Source organism: Mustelus asterias, chromosome 16, assembly GCF_964213995.1.
Source record: "Mustelus asterias chromosome 16, sMusAst1.hap1.1, whole genome shotgun sequence".
NCBI lineage: Eukaryota > Metazoa > Chordata > Chondrichthyes > Carcharhiniformes > Triakidae > Mustelus > Mustelus asterias.
In genome coordinates, this window is record NC_135816.1 from 23,047,210 (window position 1) to 23,069,105 (window position 21,896).

The window sequence follows — 21,896 nt, forward strand, 5'->3', positions numbered from 1 at the left end:
TTGCCAGCTCTGATGCTACAATCTTGAAACTCCTTTGCCTGCGATCCTGGGATTGATTCAATCAGTGATTCCAGAAATTTTGATCAGCATCTAATTCGCACTGGCAGCAGGTTCAAATGCCAAGGCAAGTTCTTCTCTGACACCTGCCTGCCTCACGCAACCATGTTTTCCTATTCATCCCTTCCCCTCCCATGTAAAAGTGGCCAATCTTATATTCTTTCAAAGGCAATATACTGCGGATGCTGGAATCTGAAAAAAAACCAGAAAATGCTGGAGAATCTCAGCAGGTCTGACAGCATCCGTGGAGAGAGAATAGAGCTAACGTTTCGAGTCAGGATTACCCTTTGTCAAAGATGAAGAAAACCAAAATAGGGGATGAGATTTATACGGAGAGAGTGGGGGGCATGGGAGAGGCTGTAATTGACAGGAATGGCAGAGACAAAGGGAATGTAAATGGTGATGATGAAGGCTAGGAATGGTGGTAAGTGCGTCCATTAAGAGATTGGAATGTGCAAATGGCAGAACAAAGGTGCAGTGCATGGAATATGGCTGATGGCCCTGGTGAGGGTCTGTTTTTCCAGGTTCCTGGTCATCTGGTGCCCGGCATGTTAGCCTCCTGTACTAAAATGCAAAATGAGCCAAGGTGGTAGGACGTCCCACTGTCACACAAACAACAAGAGTAATTTTATCCACTTGATCCTGTTCTGCCATCTCTTTATTCCATTTCTTTTTAAATCCCTTTTGTTAAGTCTAGGGTCAAGGACTCTTTAAATTTTATTTGCTTTATATGTAAAACTTGGCCCTTGTGTCGGAGTGTCATCTTGGATTAAATTCAGGCCTGGCGAGATGGTGCAATATCTACCCAGCTACAAATTTATTAACCAGCCGATCGAGTCCCTTTGGCCAACAGCATTGAAATAGGACTGTATGCGCAACTAAGATTTTCTAACAATTAAATACCCCCTTGTCCAAAAGATCTCAAGCTCAATCCCAAATTGAAGGGAGAGAAGAGACAGAGCAAATCTGAAACCTCTGGCAAGGGAGTCTCAGGCAACACTTTAATGACAATTCAGCTGTGGCAATGATCATAACTCTAAAATTAGTCCCAACATAGCTTGGCTAGGAAGAGGTAAACATTAGGAAGGGTTCCATAGTGCTACAGTTATTTGTAAAATATTGAGTCTCATATGTGACACCATCTAACAGATAAGGTGGAAATTAACAGCGAGGGTTAGAAATTTGATTTCCTCAATTTTTGGGCACTGGGACCACAACTGGTGACATGTCCACATCTGTTCAGCCTGCAAGATTCATGTGTCCAGCCTCATCTGAATGATTGTGACATTAGCTGGTTCACCAATACTGATTTCTGCCTCTCAATGCTGCCAGTGAACCCTGAACACAGCAAGAGGCCACGGCAGCTTTGTCCGTCAACCACATGTTACAGGCAACCTGCTCTTTCTTAAAGGCAGGCTGTTTCTTAAAGGGTTACTGCACAGAAACGATTGCTACAATGGAAATTATTTCAAAACTGAACACCAGAAAAGGCAGGTAATGGATGCAATGCTGGGGGCATTAATGACAGAGGTGGGCAAGGGGGCGGGGGGGGTGGGGGCGGTGGTGGTGGGATGCCATGGTCCAGCATCAGGTCAAAAGATCACCCACACTAGGGAGTGGGAGAATACAGCCAGTAAGGCAAATCCATGGATTCTGGATCCAAGGACTCACAACAGCACCTCACATAGGTGGATGAGATCAGTGAATGGATTTTTATAGGACATCTCCTACACCAGCATCCTCTGACACGATTCAATGCACCACACGCCCATCACTCACCCAGCAGTGCCCCTGGCACTCAATACTCACACCCAACATCAGACTTTCCACCTTACACACATTGCTGCCAGTCCCACACCCGCTGCTTACATATGCCTCTAGCTATTCAACTATGGCAGGCACATTAGCCAATCACAGAGCAATACAGTCACTGGCGTTCTTGCGTCCCTCTTGTTGGACAAGGTAGTCCAAAGTAACAAGAAGCAGAGCAGAATCAGTAAGGTACAAGAACGTCTGCCTCTTCTGAGCTCAATGGACGAGATGTTCTCAGCTTCAGCCTCGGGCTAAATGTAATGGAACCCTTGGCATCTATCATCACTGCGAACTATTGAGGATGATAGTCTGTCCCTACGTTATGTCCTTTCTCAACTCTTAGCCCGCCCTCTGGTATGATGAACAAGCTGTGTGACCATGGGCCTCCTATTTCCTCCTCCAAATCCCTTCCCGTAAAACAACCTTCTCCTTCTGAGATATAAACAGAAAATGCTGGAAATACTCAGCAGGTCTGGCAGCATCTGTGGAGAGATAACCAAAGTTAATTGGTGGGATCATGCTGTCCCGCCAGCTAGCGAGATATGATAGTGCCGCCGAAGTCAACGGACCTTAGGCTGGCTCGCCTAATCCATCATAGTGAGGCCTGAAAATCCCAGCCAACATTTTAGGTTGATGATCAGAGTAGCCTTCTGAGTTACTGCTTTCAGCCACCTCGCTTCCCAGCCACAGGGGGCCCAAGAAGCGGAAAAAGAAACATATAGAACTGATGAAGTGACCCTGTCACTCGATCTGAGACTAATTCCACTGTTCGTATCTTGGAGGTTAGTACAGAGTTGGAATTGGCATGTGGTGGGTCACCGGGCTGAGAGGCCGCAGCTCAGCCAGGGCTAAAGGATGGTTGAATTGGAAAGCTCACGAGACGGTGAGATGGCAGACAAGTACTGCTGCAGAGAGAGGACTGAGATGAGAACTTTAATGGAATGGCAGACAGGAGAATGCTGAATGGGCATGCACACCAAGATGCTGGGTGCATTTGCTGGCCTGTCAGACAACCTCTGCTGTCACTATTAAGGGACCTGAAGGAGCCCTGCTCAAGCCTGAGGACATGGTCTGCAGATTCATTCTGCTCCATCGCCATCATGTTGCAGAGGTACCTCACCCCCAGACCTTTGTGTGGGCAGTTCATTCAATCCTCTGCCATGAAAACTGCAGAGTACTTTCAGACATTTTACAATAGAGAGAAAATCCACAAAGCATCATCTTACCTGTAATTAGGATGCCTGATCCTTTAGCTAATGCTAGTGGCAGGGCCCATTTTGCTGCTTCACACTTCTTTTTTCATTGCTGAACATCACAGGCACAACAACACACGTTCAAATTCAGGATCCTGGTGTAACAGCAGCGCCAACTCAACTTGTCCAGCCGCACACCAGTGTGCACCTCTGTGCGTGCATATCCTTAGAGTAAAAACTGTATCTGCCCACAGGAAAGCCAGATATGCCTTTGTGTCCTCAGTGTCTGAACAAAGACCAAAATCTATGATCTCATACTCTGATGCTCAGGTCAACCATTAGTTGCTTGACCTGGGCAAGGATAAGGTTTGTGAGCTAACATTTTACCTCCAGTTATTGCTAACTATAGCCAGTGATATTGCATCTTGAATATTGTTTTTTTCTGTAGCTTGCTGACACCAAATTTCTTTCATTTGCATCAGTCGATAAGTAATCACATTGACTTTTACATCTTTCTATTCCTTATTTAGCTGTGACCCAGTTTTCAGAGGTGTAGTTTGTCTTCCACTTGAGGAAGAAGAAAAGTCTCATTTACAGTTGTCAGTAATCATTCCAGTCCTCTGTTTAAAATGCAACACTCAATCCCGACTAAAATAAGATGAATCATCCGGTTTTCAAAACTTTGATCAATCTATTTTTGTGAGGTGACAATAGGGAGGATCTAGGGAGAAAAGTCGGACAAACTGAGTTCAGTTAAATAACAGCCTATGATCCAACAGAACGATAAAATATACCTGAGGGGCTGAATGGCATACTGTGACAAGCCCTAATCCATTGCCCGTTATTTTATCTTTGAAGTAAATGCCAGAGAATCCCTACAGTCCAAAAAGGGGGCCATTCGGCCCATCGGGTCTGCATCGACTCTGCGAGAGGAAACCCGAGCACCTGGAGGAAACCCACGCAGACACAGGGAGAATGTGCAAACTCCACACAGACAGTGACCCAAACAGGGAATCAAACCAGGATCCCCAGCGCTGTGAGGCAGCAGTTCTAACCACTGTGCCACCGTGCTGCCCACCGTGCCACCCACCACCATACAGTGTGGGTTAATACCTTTCATATCGAGAGCTGACATTTTTTCATATTGGGGAGGTGAGACAAAGAAGGAACGTGCTAACAGCAGACAAGAAACTTCCTATTGTCCACAAAGAGAGAGAGAAAAAAACAAGAGAAACCATTCATCAAGTCTCTCAGTCCTTCTGATTAACCACAAGCAATATTAACAATAGGACTGTTGGCCAAGAAACTGGAGATGAGTGTTACAAGCATGTGAGGAGAGCGAAGTGACTCCCCTATTCTCCCACTCTTGGTCTGACTGTAACAGGGTCTTTTCCTGTATCTAAAGTAGATTTGCTTTGCCAATTCTGTAAGTGTCCCACTATTTACGCTTTGAGGTTGTAAAGAATTATTCAGGCAGGTTTTCTTAGGTTAAACAAAGAACAAGGTAAGTGAATTGAAACTATTTCCTGAGCAAATCAAAAACTGGGTAAAATGCAACCACCATTCATACAATCACACACGCACACCCACACCACACAGCCACACCCACACCACACAGCCACACCCACAGCCCACACAGCAGTACAGATAACAGATCAAGCAAAGGAATATACAGTCAGAATATACTGGTCTCGATGCGATGGTTCAATGTCATTGCTGTTCTGTTCAGCTGCCCTCCTGGATATAGTTGTACAGAGCAGATTTCCACATTTTTAAAAAGATCTTGGTTTGCAGTCTGTTTTCCTTCTCAGGATGGTTACTTTGCAAACCAAACACATACTTCCAAGAGGGAGGAAAAAAATGCACAGCTTCAGTCAGCCTGTGTTCAGTACAGAGTCTTTTTCCTCTCTCACTCTCCTACTTGGTAAGGCCTGTGAAGTAGCTCACTGGTTGTATGATCCAGAGAAAGTCTATTAGTCCAAATTTGCAGATGATACAAAGTTGGGTGGGAGGATGAGCCATGAGGAGGATGCAGGAATGCTTCAGAGTAATTTGGACAGGCTGAGTGCATGGGCATGTGCATGGCAGAGGCAGTATAATGTGGATAAATGTGAGGTTATCCGCTTTGGTAGCAATAATAGGAAGACAGATTATTACTTGAATGCGGTGTAAATTGAGAGAGTGAGATATTCAACAAGACATTGGAGCCCTCATGCATCAGTCACTGAAAGTAAGCGTGCAGGTACAGCAGGCAGTAAAGAAGGCAAATGGTATGTTGGCCTTCATAGTGAGAGGATTTGAGTACAGGGATAGGGATGTTTTGCTGCAATTGTATAGAGCATTGGTGAGGCCACACCTGGAGTATTGTGTGCAGTTTTGGTGTCCTTATCTGAGGAAGGATGTCCTTTCTATAGGGCGAGTACAACGAAGGTTTACCAGGCTGATTCCTGGGATGGCAGGTCTGTCATATGAGGAGAGACTAAGTCAGTTAAGATTATATTCACTGGAGTTCAGAAGAGTGAGAGGGGATCTCATAGAAACTTATAAAATTCTAACAGGGTTAGACAGAATAGGTTCAGAAAGATGTTCCCAATGGTGGGGGAGTCCAGAACTAGGGGTCATAATTTGAGGATAAGGGATAAACTTTTTAGAACTGAGGTGGGGAGAAATTTCTTCACCCAGAGGTGGTGAATGTGTGGAATTTACTATCACTGAATGTAGTTGAGGCCAAAACATTGTCCGATTTCAAGAAGAAATTAGATGTAGCTCTTGGGGTTAAAGGGATCAAGGGATATGGGGAGGAAATCAGGATATTGAATTCACTGATCAGCCATGATCAAGATAAATGGTGGAACAGGCTCGAAGGGCCGAATGACCTACTCCTGCTTCTAGTTTCTATGTTTCTAGTTCATGTTGTGTGCTGCAGTTATTGTTTCAGAACGAGTAATTGCATTTTGATGTCTTCTCTCAGAAACATTTGAACGAGTCTCAGGGTGGTATGAATGGACAGAGGATCTTTCATACTCTCCAAGGAGTTGAGTGTTTGTCTCTAGCCCCCTTGGTGGAATACAAAATTGTCTACATTGTGGCAGACTAATCCGTTTCCCCATTGTCTGTTGAGAGACCCGGTGTGTTGAAATCCAGCCAGCAGAACTGGACGAGATTACGGAGATGGGGAGAGACGAAGCCATGGAGGGATGAGAAAACAAGGATGGGAATTTTCAAATCGAGGCGTTGCCAGACTAGGAAGGAAATGAAAGGGAATATAAACATTTTTTAACAGTTATATAAACTGCAGATTATTGGCCAATAAATGGTTTTTAAAAATTTTGAGTCTTATTTTACAGTTAATGATTGCCAGCTTAACAAAAGGAAACATGATTACCATTTGCAGTTTTATGGTTACCATCTTGGGTAAAAAGCTTACATTTGTGTCAGTTTCACTGTAAGTGGTTAGTCTCTGTATCCGATGTTTGATTTATCAGTGCCACATTTCTGACATCTTTTTAAAAAGTAAGCAAAGCAGTTCCTTTTTGTTGTCACACCTAATGATTTAGACGTTGTCCTTTGTTGCACAGAGGTGGGATCAATGACAGGTTAATAACATTGGTGTTCTGTAATCTATCAGGGGTCAGTGTCCTTGGGAGGCTGTTCACATCAGGGAGTTCTGCCATGTGAAATGGAGAGCAGTATCAGAGGAATAAGTGTCAGGAGAGGTAGACAGTGTGGTAATGAGAAAAATAGATATGCCTGAATAAGGATCTATTCAGGACTTCGTGTGACCCTCCTTCCCAAGCGCAGGTAAGCAGTTAAAAAGTACGCAGCTATTTAATTACCACTGATTTATCTGGTGAAGTAGTGCCTGCTTTACCTGAAAGCACTAAACATTGTGCAGCTTAAGGAACATAAAGCCTGATGCCGGAAGACCAATTGAGGAAGTGTATGGACACAGTGCAGTTGAAGTATGTTCATTAGCAATAATATGCCAGGCCCTTAAACACCAGACGTTGCTGTGAACTCACAGCTATGCTATTAGAGTCATAGAGCAATACAGCACGGATTGGGCCCTTTGGCCCAACTGGTCCAGGCCAACCATGGTGCCCTCCCAGCTAGTCCCAATTGCCCACATTTGACCCATATCCCTCTAATCCTTTCCCATCCATGTACTTATCCAAATGCTTTTTAAAGGTTGCTATTGTACCTGCCTCAATCACTTTCTCTGGCAGCTCATTCCACATACGCACCACCCTCTGCATGAAGAAGCCATCCCTCATGTCCCTTTTAACTCTTTCCCCTCTCACCTTCACCCTATGCCCTCTAGTTTTCAATTCCCCTTCCCTGTGGAATCAATTGGACAAGAGAGCATTCTAAAACTGTTATAAAATCACGTCAAAGACGGTGTTGGAGTGTTTAGAAGCAGTTTACTTACTTCGTCAGCTTTGTGGTAGTGTCATAGCTCATAACTTCTTCTAACCTGTTCCTTTAAATAAATATATCTGTTGTAATCCGTTGAAGGAAAAAAAAAGTAGAAACATGATCATTATAGGCCTGTTAGACTAATGCAGTTGTCGGCTCACTTCTAGAATACATAATTTGAGATCAAATTAGCGAGCATTTACAAATGCATGGGATAATCAAGGGCATCAAGTCATGTTTGACAACTTTAATAGAGTTTTTCAAAGAGAAGCCTGATTGTATAGATAATATGGTCCTTGAACCTCATCTACACACTCCGTTCAGCAGGGGCGGGGGGGGGGGCTGCTAGCACCTGCCATGACTCGACTGAATTACATACCCATTCACAAATATATGGCCAGCAAATAGGCCACCCAGGTATAATAACACCTCATGTGTACATTTGCTTGTATGTATATTTATACCTCCTCCCGTCCACTGTGAATCAGGCCCCTTTTAAGCTTTTTTCTTTCACTCCATGGCTATAGTGAAGATTGTTATGATTCCAAATTATTTTTGTGGCCAGGGCAAGAAACATGGTCATGGTCTTTGTAAGTAGCGCTTTGTTAGGATCAGAGTAGATCACTTACCGTTGAAGAATTCAGAAGCTGACAGCACTGTCACGCTATGATAAGGTAGCAGTCTAATACACTCAGGTAGCAGTCCCTTTTGACTGCGTTCTGAAGGAGGTAAGCACTTAAATGTAATGGACAGGTCCAAACTACCAGAAGAAACATGACAGCATGGTAAATGGGCAAGAAGACAATTAGGAAGAGGAAAATACTGTTCAAAACTTCAAATATGTGCATTTGTTACTATTCTTATGCTGACCTTCAAACTACGATACCAACTGATGCGGCGGACAAAGAAACACTTACACAAGATATTTCGTACAACTTATTCTTTATTGATGTTCAGAACACTGAATGGCTCCTTATTCCACTTGTTGGAATGCTGATTGTTTAGAACGCTTGATGAACACTGAAACTGCTCTTTATTTCACTTGTTAGAGTACTGATTATTTGTTGGTCACAATGAATCACAAACTGTTGACCTTGAACTGAGATACTACCCATTACAAGGGGAGGTGATCAGTCTCCCTTCGATAGGATAGTTTATTTGAGCCCCAGACCCAGGACTTCCTTACATGATGGTTAGTCCTACAGGCTTTTGGCTGGTGAGGCTTCTAGCCTCTCCCTTTTTATCCAGTTTCTCTCAGCATCGGGAATGTGCTTAGTCACGTACACCCATGACAGGGGGTCGTCAGATCGCCCAGTACCCAGTTACCAAACAGGACACATCTGCTATCCTTATTCTTCTTACTTGCTCTTGCCGAGCAATCTTCGTAGTCACAACCACTCCATGCCGAGTGCATCTTAACACGCACTGCTCACTCGACAGGCTGGTTCATGACGCTGCAATTCCTTGTGCTTGTGTAAGGATGGCTACTTTTCCCACCATGCTTTGTGGATGCTTAGCTGTTAGCCATCTGGCTACAATTAACTATCCAGAAAAAGATATAATGGCTTACTCACTCTGACAAAGGGACAAGAAAACATAGGAATGGAATTTTCCGGCTGTTCATGCCGGCAGGATTCTTTGGTCCAACTGCAAGTGAACGGAGATCTGGCAGCGGAGCGTAAACTGCCGGAAAATCATGGCCCCCGGATTTATTTTGTGACGGATTGAGTCAAAAATGAATTCTCTTTTGGTCTTGAAGGTTATTTATACTCATTTTTTAAACCATAAATATATTTATGTCTGAAACATTAATTTTTAATTGGTTATCCGCAGTAAGACTATAAGACAATAACATGATATGAATTGGAAATTAAAAGTTTCTTTTCTCCTTCAATCCAATTTGTTTCTTTTTAGAATGAACTGGCGATTATCAGTCCAAAAATTCTATTTCAGTGACTCAGGGCGGGATTTTACAGCTTTGCTCGTCCCGAAAATGTAAAATCCCGCCCAAGGTCGACAGAGCTTTCCATGGTCCGCCCCCTCACCCGCTCCGATTCCCGTGGCGGACGGAACGGTAAAATTCCAGCCTCAGTGTTCCAAAATATCTAATTGTCTGTCCCTCATCTCTGGGTCAGAAATCCTGACCAAAAACCCTGGTGGGAGTCTCAGTACCAGGGGGCGTCACAGCAGTTCGTGAAGAGGGTCGCTCACCGCCATTTCACATCAACTTGGGATGGGCAGTAAATGTGTCCCGTCCCTGAGAACAAGTTAAGAAAGGGAGAAGCAGTTCAGCCTGCAGGGTGTCATCGTATAATTAGCTCAATCAGGTTTGCTGTACTTACAAGAAATTTTCTTTGACACTCATCAATCAAATGCAAAGCTGGAGTGTCATTGCTCCAACATATTGCATACTTAGATGATATACTTTTTGGTACTCATCGTCATCACCTCCCCCAACAAATTAAGTATTACTGAGCTGTGTTGTTGTTTTTCAAGAGCAAAGGAAAGGACTGACCTGAAATACAACAGTTAAGAACAGCAGTAACAGTGTTTAGGCAGGGAAAAGGAGCTCTGAGGAAAGGGGGAACATGTGTCAATAGAAAAGAGCGTCTCTCAGGGGTTTTATTCATGTATTTGTTCATTGGCTGTCTGTGTCTCTGCTGGGCCAACATTTATTGCCCATCTTTAATTGCCCTTGAGAGGATGGTAGTGAGCCCCCTGCTGAAAGCCATGTAGTGTAGGTTCACCTACAGTGCTGTTAGGAAGGGAAATATCACACAGATAATCCACATCATCTTCTAGTTTGTTTTTTATATTTGAATTCCAGCTTTGAAATTTTGTGTTTGGTAGGGGGTTGGAAGGGTTAATTCAAAAAAGCAGAAACAGCAGCCTTCAAAATTTCACTCGGTCTTTTGGGGCAAGGATCTGGGACAGGACCCAGCTTCCATCCACCGCATGGGTACGCAATCTCAAATTCCTCCGTGTCAACCTATGGCCCTGCACCATCCTTCCATTCCAACCCCCACCCCATGGCCCTTTATAGTCCCATGCCAACCTATGCCCCTGTACCCAGTCCCTATGGACTCTCATACCCTCCATGCTCCTCTACCTACCTTAATGGCCCTATATAGCCCCTATGCCAATGTAATGCCAACACATGCCAACCGAGTTCTCCCAACCTTTTCCCTTACACCTACCATGTCAACTCACCTAATATCCACCATAGCAGACCTCAGGACCCATGCAAGCTTTCAGATAAAATAAAGTTCTATAAAACAAAGTTCTGTGTCTATTGCAGTTTTAACTATATTGAAAAAAAAGTCATTTACAACAAACTATTTACTACATTGCATTCCTTCAACTAAATAAAGTCTTAAAACAACAAGTATTTCATTTAAGTTCACAGATCCTTTTAACAACAAACATTGGAATTCATAGTACTACATTAGAGAGTCCATAACCACTTGCAGCTGTCAATCAGATTGTGAACTGGCAGGCCCTACTGTGACAATTGATGGTTGTGAAGTAAGTCATGCAGCACTAATAGAGTAATGGAAGATCTCAGATTTATGTCAACCCACAAGAGTGCAATAGCAAGAAATTATATTTTCAAATATTTAAAGAGCAGAACTTTAAGTTCCTTGATAGCTTGACAACCCCTTTTGATAAGCACTTTTGACAGTTTTGCATTTTTGGCAGTTCCTCTTGAGACTTTTGACAACTTGACAGGTGCTTTTGACCATTTTGAAAGCTGATTCTGACAGGTCTGTTGACAGTTCCGACTTGACAGTAATGGGTTTGTGCAGTTCTTATGCACATTTATGCCTACTTTTAACAATTCCAGGGGGCATGTGACCTCCATCAAAGTGCACCTGACCTCCCCCCACAAAAATGGAAAGTGGCATGCTTGGGGCACGACTTCTAATTTTCAGACATATCTGCTATTAAAGTTTATTTATTAGTGTCACAAGTAGGTTTTCATTAACACTGCAATGAAGTTAATGTGAAAATCTCCTAGTTGCCACACACCAGTGCCTGTTCGGGTACACTGAGGGAGAATTTAGCATGGCCGATGCACCTAACCAACACGTTTTTGGACTGTGGGTGAAAACCGGAGCACCCAGAGGAGACTCGGGGAGAACATGCAGACTCTGCATAGACAGTGACCCAAGCCAGGAATCGAACCCAGGTCCCTGGTGCTGTGAGGCAGCAGTGCTAACCACTGTGCCACCCATATTACCACCACGACAGAAAGTGTCTCAGCCCTGGCCCAAAGCTGGGTCCTAGTTCCCTTTCTGAAAACCTTCCCGTGTTCTTGAATGAAAAGTTTTATTTTATCTTTTGCAAGACAATATTTCTGAATAGACTTCTTGTAATTTCTATTCCTCACATGACACTTAATGCCGAAAAGTCATGACATTTGGAGAAGACAGGAGCAAAGGCAAGAAAATTAGAAGCAGAAAGAAATTGATTAGGGAGCTGAGGCACACGATGGATTAGCATTGGACCTCACACCTCATGATTCTGGTTTCACTGTCCGCCCTAATTCTGTACTAATTGCTAAATATCTGGTGGAGGGAGAATGGAATTAAAGATAGGAAGGCAAATACAAGAAATGATCAAATACTGTATGGTAATGCACGTACTGCTGAGAACACGGAAATATCATCTGTGGAAAGTAGCTGGACTAAGACTGAATAATGTATATTCTAACATGAGCAAGATGTTATGTACTTTCACTCAATTACCTTGGAGGCAAAGGAAGAAATTTCTCAGAACCCCTCCTTGGGAGATTAAGGCAGTTGGACGCAGTCTGCAGTCAGGTAAATTGCGTGTGGTCAGTGGAAGGAACAAATTTGATGAGCTAAAAAGCCTTCTATCATCCAAAGATTCCTTGTGGCCTTAACTGAGCTTTTTCAGTCAAATGCCACAAGGTTGGAAGGCTGAAAATGTCACACTGGTGCATGAGTGAGTGCTGTTCTTTAGCTGAGCTTGTTGAGGTGGGACTTAGAGGGTTGCGTTCACTCTACATCTACTTCACGTTGACCCGCCAAGGCTTATAACTCATGCCAAAACAAAACAAAGGTGTTCCATTCTCCAACACTGACAGCTAACGTCTTGGTGAACATAACTGATAATTGACTTCAACACAAAAATAAATACTTAAATGGCTAGGGGCTCTCTGAAAGGTTCAGTTGTTGAATATTCACCTAAAAATAGAAACTAATTACTAACCATGCTTATGACATTGTCAGATTCTGTGCAGGAGTGTCCTCACAATTGCCATGGCAATGGAGAGTGTGTGTCGGGCGTTTGTCACTGCTTCCCAGGATTCCATGGGGCTGACTGTGCGAAAGGTACCGTTTGATCTCTTCTTTATAACCGAAGGGCACTATACATCAACTTCTGTTGTAAAGATACAGCAATAGTGTGAATTATTGTACTCAAATATTTCTGGAAGACCTAGCAGTGAAGGAAACCCTTTGGATCTGATCCAGTCTATAGCATTACTGACAGTTGTATCGGTCTGTTTAGAGGTGAACTGCTCTTTTTTTTAAATCAGGTTGGGATTAAAAATAGTGTAACCTTTCACAGAGTAGTTACTATTCTTGTCACAAGGCCCTAATTAGAATTAAATGAGCAATTGCACTTGCAAACGCCTTAACAATGGCTAGCGTGAGAAAGGAAACATTTTTAGTTTGGGGGTGAGTTAAGGTTCATGTGTATTGGTGATAACTGTGTGAAGGGAGCTTCACATTTTATATGACTCATGCTGCATTGCACCTGGGAAGGTTCAATTCTGGTTGCCAAAAAAGCTGTCCATTCCTCAGAACACTTCACTCAATAGGCGCAACAAAGAAATTCCAAGAGGAAACCAGCAAAACTAATTCCTCCCAATTCACCTTGAGAAAGTATCATTTGTCATTCACTTTAGACATTGAAATGATGGTCCAAGCATTTGCCCAAGCTGATCAACAGGCTAATGATGGTCAGCAGCGCAGTCAATTTAAAATTGGTAGGATAGGATAGGAGAGCATGGAAACTAAATACCACACAGACGGCCTGGAATTTCATCTCGAGCTCACAATATTGCAGCATCTGAAATGCACACTGACTCATTTCTGATTTTACCAGGGGTTTTGTTTTTCCACACCAGGGCAGTGTGCAATGCGCAGTTTCAATCTGCAGTTTCAGTGTGGAAGGAGCTAGTCTACAGAGGCGGGCTGGCTTGAAGGCCTGTTTGGCTTCTCGGGAATGGCAGCCCAGCTCCTAACATCATTCTTATGGCACCTACAATTCACCCCAGAGCCTCTTCAGACAGATGTCCCCTTATCTCCCACATTCCACCCAATGTCCCACATCCACAACACCACCCCATGTCCCCAACATGCCCTCCCATGACCCCTTATGCTCCTCATGCCCCCTCTATACCTCTCCGCCTTGTACAGTCCTCACAGGCTATGCCACAGCAATGGATGCAGGTCAAACAAATTTAAGCCTGTAACAATCTAATAAAACTCTTCATCATTGATACTGTAAAAAAAATTGCAGGGCCATAGGGAAAAAAGGTTAATCCCTCAGGTAGACATTACATTGTGTAAACCAACAGCTAATGTATTCAGGAACCACATTAAAGGAAGATTAGATTATTGCAACTGCTTAAAACTGTAAATCGCTCTACTGAGTGGCTTTTCAACAAAACTGAGCACTCCAGACACTTTTAGAACTTAGATGAATTCATATTGGCTACAGCTATCAAAACATTAGTCTAGTTCCAGTCTCCCTCAAACTGACAAGACAGATACTTTAACATTTCTATTCCAAAGCAGATTACCTGTTAATCAATGGAGCAGCTGTTTTGTTTTAATTGTCATCAGTAGGGCAAGTGTTTTCAAAGTAACCGATATCTAGACATTAAAGTCTTAGTCCAAACCATGACAGGAGAGCTTGCCAGCACATTTTTCTCTAGCCTGAATCATTATGGCACTTTCTCCCATGGGAAAAGTACTGTAATGCATGTCAACATTTACACAATGGTAGTTAATGTAATGGTCAACTTACCTTTGTAGAACAGAAATCTTTGATCAATCACTACATTAAAATATATCTTTATTACAATACAGCATCTAATAATAGGATTTGAAGGTGTCAAACCATTTTACCTGTCAGAATGTTGGCAACAGTGGTAATGAATTCTCCATGGAGGTACATTTTTGAGGGTTAAAGGTAGAGGGTGAACCCCAAGAACCATTGATGGGCCCAGGGTGCCCATATAGGAGCTTCCCCCACCACTCCCCAATCCCAGCCCGCACAGCTAGAGCTGCCAGGTTTCCCACCTGGATTGAGCCTACCCGCATCATGGGTAAAATACTCACAGCCTGGAGGTGGGTGGGTGGGGAGGAATGAGCTGCTCAAGTGGCCATCAATTAACCCTTAATGACCTCATTAGACCCAAGGACAGGTGCGCTGCCTGATGACTACCTAGCCCTCCCCCGTAAAATTTCAGCTGTGTTGGAGGTGGGCAGGTAGGAAGTGGGAAGGCCCCGTACTGAATCTTAGGTTCTACCCCTGCCTTCAAATCCATCAAAGGGGAGCGTAGAACTCAGCCCTTCCACAGAGTAGGCTCTCGATTATTTAAATATCTTTTCAATAATTTGATACCAAAACAGCATTCTAACTGTCGCCTAACCAATGTTTACCACAAACACATCAAATAGAACTTTTAGAAGAGGAACAGGGTGAGAGAACATATTAACATTGGAATTAGGAGCAAGAGTAGGCAGTTCAGCCCTTCGAGCCCGCTCCGTCATTCTGTATGATCATGGCTGATCTCCATCTCATCCTAACTCATCCCTGCCTTTTCCCCCATAGCATTTTATCCCGCTTTTGATCAAATATTTATCTATCTCTTTCTTGAGTCCATTGATTGATTCTGCATCCACTGCACTCTGGGGCAGCGAGTTCCATAGATTCACAACCCCCCGTGAGAAGAGTCAAAATCCACCACCAAACGATGTTTTGAAGCACTAAGCACATTCCATGCAGCCAATATATTCCCAGTGCTATTTAGAAGCTGCAATTAGCAGTTCCAACATGAGCGGTGTAAAAATAATTATTTTAATCTGTTTTATTAGGAGAAATGCCCCCACATTTTGATCCTTTTTTATTTGTCATATAGCTTTCCATCATGACTGTAATTGTCAAATTTTAATTGTTTGTTCTTTTAATTCTGAGTGCAATAAAAAAACGATTAATAAAAAAACACTAGAGTCTATTTGTAGTGATCACCGCTTGTGGTGAGAATGCTGAAATAATTAAATGTCAAGATGAGCTTGTGTTAAACTAGCAGCTCTTTTATTGGTTGCAGTTGGTTGCAGTTGTCATTTTCTGCTTCTACTTTTAAACTCTGCTCAGCTGCCAGACACTTTAAGCAGCAGATTAGCCAGCAGCCCAGCGCCTCTCAACGTAAGTCTACAATCACAATACTAGTGCTGGGCTTATTTTAAAATCCATGCCAATTTTGGGTACATTTATTTCAGAAGGTTAGGTTAAATTTAGCTCCATGTTTCCCTGTAGAAGATGAGCCCCTGCTGATTTGTCTGGGGAGGAAAAGGCACGATAACGAGCTCAAAAGTTGAATGGTTTTAAAATAAAATAGGGCTTCCTGAATTCTTTTGAGCAATGATAAACCTTAGCTGATTACACAATTCACCAGGCAGTCAGCGTTATGGTCACTTGTCAATTAATCCTACTTGCCAACAATGATGTTTTGACTCCGAGATCTGTCAAATGAAAGAGTGAAAATTTCCCTTATTAGTGGATTTTGGGGTCTTAGCCCATTACACATTTGTTGAGATATTGGGTGGAATTTTCCAGCCTCGCTCTCCCTGAAACCAGAAATTCCAGAAAGTCAATGGACCTTTCCATGGTCTGCCCCTCACCCGCCCCGATTCCCATGGCGGGCGGGAGGGTAAAATTTGCCACATTATGTGCAGGGCCAGTTCTATTTACGCATATTTGTTGGAATAATTTCTTCTGAAAAAAAGGATTGTTGCAAGTTTGGACAGCAAGTTAACGGTTACTTTTTGTCCTGAAAATATCCTCTGGTCTCACTCCAAACGCACACCGGATCCCTTAACCCAGGAGTGGAAGCAGATCCCAAATAATGCTGATTCATTCGTCAATTTTCACTTAACACATAAATTTAGGACAGTTTGTAGAAGAACATTCATTTTCCAAGTATGCCAGATCAATTCATTGCCATTGCACAGAAATACAAAGTTGTAGGTCATTTGTGCCTTGGTGTCTGAATAGCTTACAACTCCTCGAAGTGACCTATGGCATATTTTTAGCAGCGGTTGAAAGGGTGGGAATAGATTTAGTCTAGGTGATATCACATTCTTTTAGTATACAGTTAAGTTTAGACAATCATGTGGAACTAAGTCTCTTCTCCTTTTCCCCATTGAAAAAACTTTCGACAAGCCAAATATTTTTCAATCATCTGCATTCCACAACCACATATAGGAAAGTTTTGCAATGCAACCTCTGTGCATTACCAATCATAACAGAACATTCTTAAACAAAGAGAGAAATTCTTCTGGTTCTTCTGATGTCTTGATGAATTTATATCTCTCCCAAGGCCACTAATCTAGAGGAACTGACGATATATGTTCCTGATTTTCTTATTGAACTGAATTATAAATTTCAATCTACCATGGTGTGGTGTTTACGTTCTCTGGATTATTAGTCCAGATCTCTGGAGTATTAATCTAGGAACATAACTAGTAGCCTATTGCACACTCTCAGTTTTCTATCCTTTTCTGTAATGCCCATTAAATGTAATTCACAATCAAATCTCAGCAGGAGACATCAGGATATCTTATGTGCCAAATTATGAAGGAGGCTTAAATTGATTGATTTCAGAATGTCTCTTGTTTAGATTGAATTGATTAAATGAAGAATGGTGTGGTCTGTGGTATGAAACTATTCAAGCCAATATTTTTGTCTGCAGTTCACTGAGCAGAGAGTCCAAACAGGAACTAGCCCGACAAAGTTGATATTCATTTATCAGGAAACATTTGTACATATTTTTTCAACAAAAGAACCATCATGGAAAATGTAAAATATAACTCGAGGTTTATCTTTATCTATGCCTGGATGGCAGTAGGGGTTTCACTGTCACTAAACTAGGAAGGAAAATAAAATCCAGTCATGGTTCAGGCTCCCAATCATTATCAAGTGAGCTCTGTTGGCAAGTGTGCATGTCTGGTGGGGACTGAACCAGGCTCGACTGCAATGCCCAAACCCACCCACCCATACCACCCCTTCCCCACTCCTTCCTTCCCATAGCCTGCCAACAACCATTGCTGAGGCCCATACAAATAGAATGGTACTTGGGCGAGGGGCTGTCGGGCTGGCACTGTTCCTGAGACCATACCCCAGCATGAGCCTTCAGGAAAGGAGGAGAGAAAGGTGGGAGATGAAAAAAAATATCATGTAACGTATCTGGTAAAGCAAATTACACTGTTTAGACCTCGGGCACTTCAACAGACCAGAATGTGATACCTTGCAGCAACTTAACCCGGCAGCAGCTGGGTAAATGTGGTTATTGAGTGGGATGATTTTGATTTGCATATCCAATCAAACAATCTGGACCAATATTCCAGATATCTTTGTGGATAAATTCCTTTTCTTAAAAAGGGGGAGGTTCCCTCTGCCAGGTTAAGCTGTTTCCAGGTACAGATGTGTGTAAAAGCTTCATCTTTTCAGATAGTGGTTCTCATTCTGAGTTTGCTGTTTTATTTTTGTTTTGCATTCTTGTTTGTTTATGGCTTTCTACTCAAGGACGACGACATTTTTCTAAATTTAAACACAAGGGTAGGTTTTCTTTTTTTATTATTTGCCTCCGTATTATTTATGTCACACTTTTCCCAAGTTATTTAAATCGATTTTGGTCAAGCTGCAAACTCCCTACCCACCCCCCCACCCCTGCAAAATCCCACCCCACCCCACCCTGGCAAAGAGCACGTGGCTAATGGTGCAGCCACACTGGTACAATGAACAAGACATCAGTCAGGGAGCAGCTGTTTATTATGCCCGCGCCAAAACACTCGTGGTTTTCGTCTCCATACCGCCCCACAAAAGAACCCCCAAGCTGTATGAACATTGCAAAAATAACACAGCAATGCTGGGTAGATGTGTGAGCCACCAGACATCTCAAATGATGTTATTTTGAGGTGGCTCAACTTGTATTCGATGTACACGCATAAACAGTGAGAAAAGGCTGGGGCGTCACGGTGGCACAGTGGTTAGCACTGCTGCATCACAGCGCCAGGGACCTGGGTTCAATTCCGGCCGCAGGTCACTGTCTGTGCGCAGTCTGCACGTTCTCCCCATGTCTGCGTGGGTTTCGTCCCACAGTCTGAAAGACGTGCTGGTTAGGTTGATTGGCCATGCTAAATTGACCCTAGTTTAGGGCCTGGGTGGGATTGTGCTTGGTGCAGACTCGATGGACCGAATGGCCTCCTTCTGCACTGTAGGGATTCTATAATTCTATGATGCTCATATCCCGAATGGATCAATGTGTTGGCTCATCAGCACTGCTCCCAGTTCCTAATGAGTCTATGGCTAAGTACATCCCCAGCGGTTTCAGTCCTATGTCACGAGCTGCCTGCACTGGTCCTGTACTTGTACCTATCTCTCAGCATCGTCCCAAACCTAAGGAAGTCAGCGGAGAAAGGTGAGTACTTTGCCCGTGTGGTCACTCAATTACTGTTTTCACAAAGCCCTAATCTGCTGCATTGGTAGCAGATGTAAAAAAACGAAAAAGCGTTTGTTTGACTGCACTGCCTTTAAGAAAAGGCGGCATGAATTAAGTATTGTTGGCAGTTAAACCCACTTACAGGTGTATAAAATTATTCTCCTCATCAATCGCAGATAACATGTGCAAAAATGTCAAGGAACTTTACCCAAAGTTTAATTGAGCAGCTGTGTATTTTAATTTGTTGCTCTCTCCAGGGTCACCTGTCACATATTTAATATAGATCGGCATCCTTTGGTTCAGGCTTTTTGAAATAAAATCTGATTTTCTTTTAACTAAATCAATTATAAGACGCAGTGGATTAATTACATGTTGTGAAATTTGCTGCTTACCTCAGCAGAACATTCCGGAAGATTCATGAGGACAATGACGGTGGACACCTGACAGTGACCCTTCCTTTGGCTACGACTGCCCCTGCCTTTCACTCACTTCACTCTGTACCTGTTAGCTTTCCTTCCTCTTCCCTCCAAAAACCAGACTAGGAAAGCTCTGGATTGAAACTGCTCCGACCTGTCTGTGTACCTGCTTCTGGCAGCAGGGAAGTGCTAGACCAATAAGCAGAAAAATGTTCAATTCACATGAATATGATTTTGGTGTCAGGAGGTGCCAAAATTCAATGCAGAAATGTTTGCTTGTTCTCACAGAAGATGCTTAATTGGAAGTAGCAACAAAAACCGATTAGATATCCAGGCACATATAAATCACTTGCTTACATCATGAGACACATACTCTGGAATTCTACTGCCCCAGCCTGCCACGGGAATTGGAGCAGGTGAGGGGCGGACATGGGAAGGTCCATTAACCTCGGGCAGGATTTTCTGGTTTTGGGTCGAGCGAGGCCTTAAAATACTTAATTGCCAGAACTGCAACTTGATAATTCTCTTTTGTACGATATGCGATGGTGTCATTTCCATTGGAAAGTGGTTTTGAATATTTCATAAATATGATCATGGAGCTAAAAACGAAAATTTGTGAATAATCTGGCAGAGAGCTCAGCAGGGCCATTAGAAGTTTAGCCACCAGGTAGAAAGTGGGCAAAGAGTCCCTGGCTCCAGCACACAGTGGATGGGATTTTCCTGCCACGCTCGCTCCAAGACCAGAAAATCCCGCCCGAGTCAATGAACCTTTGCATAGTCCATGTCCCGCCCGCTATGATTCCTGTGGCGAGCAGGATGGGAAAATTCCGCCCACTATCTTCATGACAGCAAGTTGTACCTCCTCACACAGTGAGAACTAAACATTTCTTTCAAAGCAAATGAAAACATATTGCAGATCAAAGTAGATCAGCTTTGAATCCCAAATGATGAAGTTTAAAGTTTATTTATTAGTGTCGCAAGTAGGCTTGCATTCACACTGCATTGAAGTTATTGTGAAAATCCCCTAGTCACCACACTCCGGTGCCTGTTTGGGTACACTGAGGGGGAATTTAGCACGGCCACTCAGAGCACACTTCCACAACTTTGACTGACTGACCATCACGTCACTGGGAACCTTCACAACCGACAGGCAAAGGTGACTCCCATCCTCCTCAATTCTCTATCTGGACTCAATCGATACCTTGGCCCCGAAGGTTAACACAGTTTGTCTCTGGCATGTAGGGGTGGATGCTAACCCCGACGTCACCTTTCTTCGGTGGAATCAATGAAGGGATTTAAATTATTTTGAATCCACAAACCTATCCAAGATTGCACTGATCCCATCAGGCAACATTTTATCTTCGCTATCGCTGACGTCAGCTAAGGCTCCTGCTGCAGGCAGGCACAGGCCAAGTTTAAATCTCAGCCAGATGGTTGGCATTACGATGGCATTTTAATTTACAATCTCTGTATGGACAACACCAGCACGTTTGAGATGGTGAAAAACTGGGCGGGATTTTACCCCCTCCAACAGGCAGGTTTGAAGGCAGGGACATGAAAAGTCCAGCAGGCAGACAGCCCGCCCACCCCCAGTGCCCCCGCCCCCACTGAAATTTTACCAAGCGGCAGGAGTAGTGAGAGGCGGCCTGCCTGCCAGAGGGCCGATTGAGACCTTTAACTGGGCAACCCAGAAGGAAAATACTGTAAAGCGGGGAAATAAGAATACTGTTCGGAACTGGTCTTGTATACTTTAAAATGGAACAACAGTAAGATGGGGACATTGAATATTGGTCTAAACTGTATTTTCCTTCTGGGAAGGGCCTCATCCCAGAGAGGCCCACTCCCAGCGGCCAGTCTGGCAATTTTCCCTGTGAGGGCAAATGGCAGGTGGGATGTCCATCCTTAACGCCCCCTGTGGACTCATCAGAGGCCTCACCAAGGTGCTACCCTCCTCAGGTTCCCTTCCCACATGACCTCTCAAGCCTACACCCCCTCACTTCCCTCCCACCCCTCTTCCCCACCGGCTTGGTTCCTGGCGAGGCACCCAAACACTTAGAAAAACCCAATCTTCTATTGGAACAAATAGATTTTGGGTCAGATTTTTGTCCCTCACTAGGCTCACTAAGTTAGGTGATTTCTAGGCGGTGCAAACCCGACCTTTTAAAATGTCTGCCTGGAGGTTGGATTTTTGGTCGGGGAGATGGGCTGGAATAGGAGTCGGGTGGGGGGGCTCCATAACAA

At 43.5% G+C, this 21,896-nt stretch overlaps 1 protein-coding gene across 3 annotated transcripts in view; it reads left to right on the forward strand.

Moving 5' to 3' along the window:
- Positions 1-21,896, forward strand: part of LOC144505046 (teneurin-2-like) — a 2,673,959-nt gene that overhangs the window by 2,542,470 nt on the left and 109,593 nt on the right. For all 3 annotated transcript variants that reach the window (XM_078230751.1, XM_078230754.1, XM_078230752.1), the window contains one exon: positions 12,734-12,835. In XM_078230751.1, the coding sequence (XP_078086877.1) occupies positions 12,734-12,835 (102 nt within the window). The remainder of the gene's footprint in view (positions 1-12,733; positions 12,836-21,896) is intronic.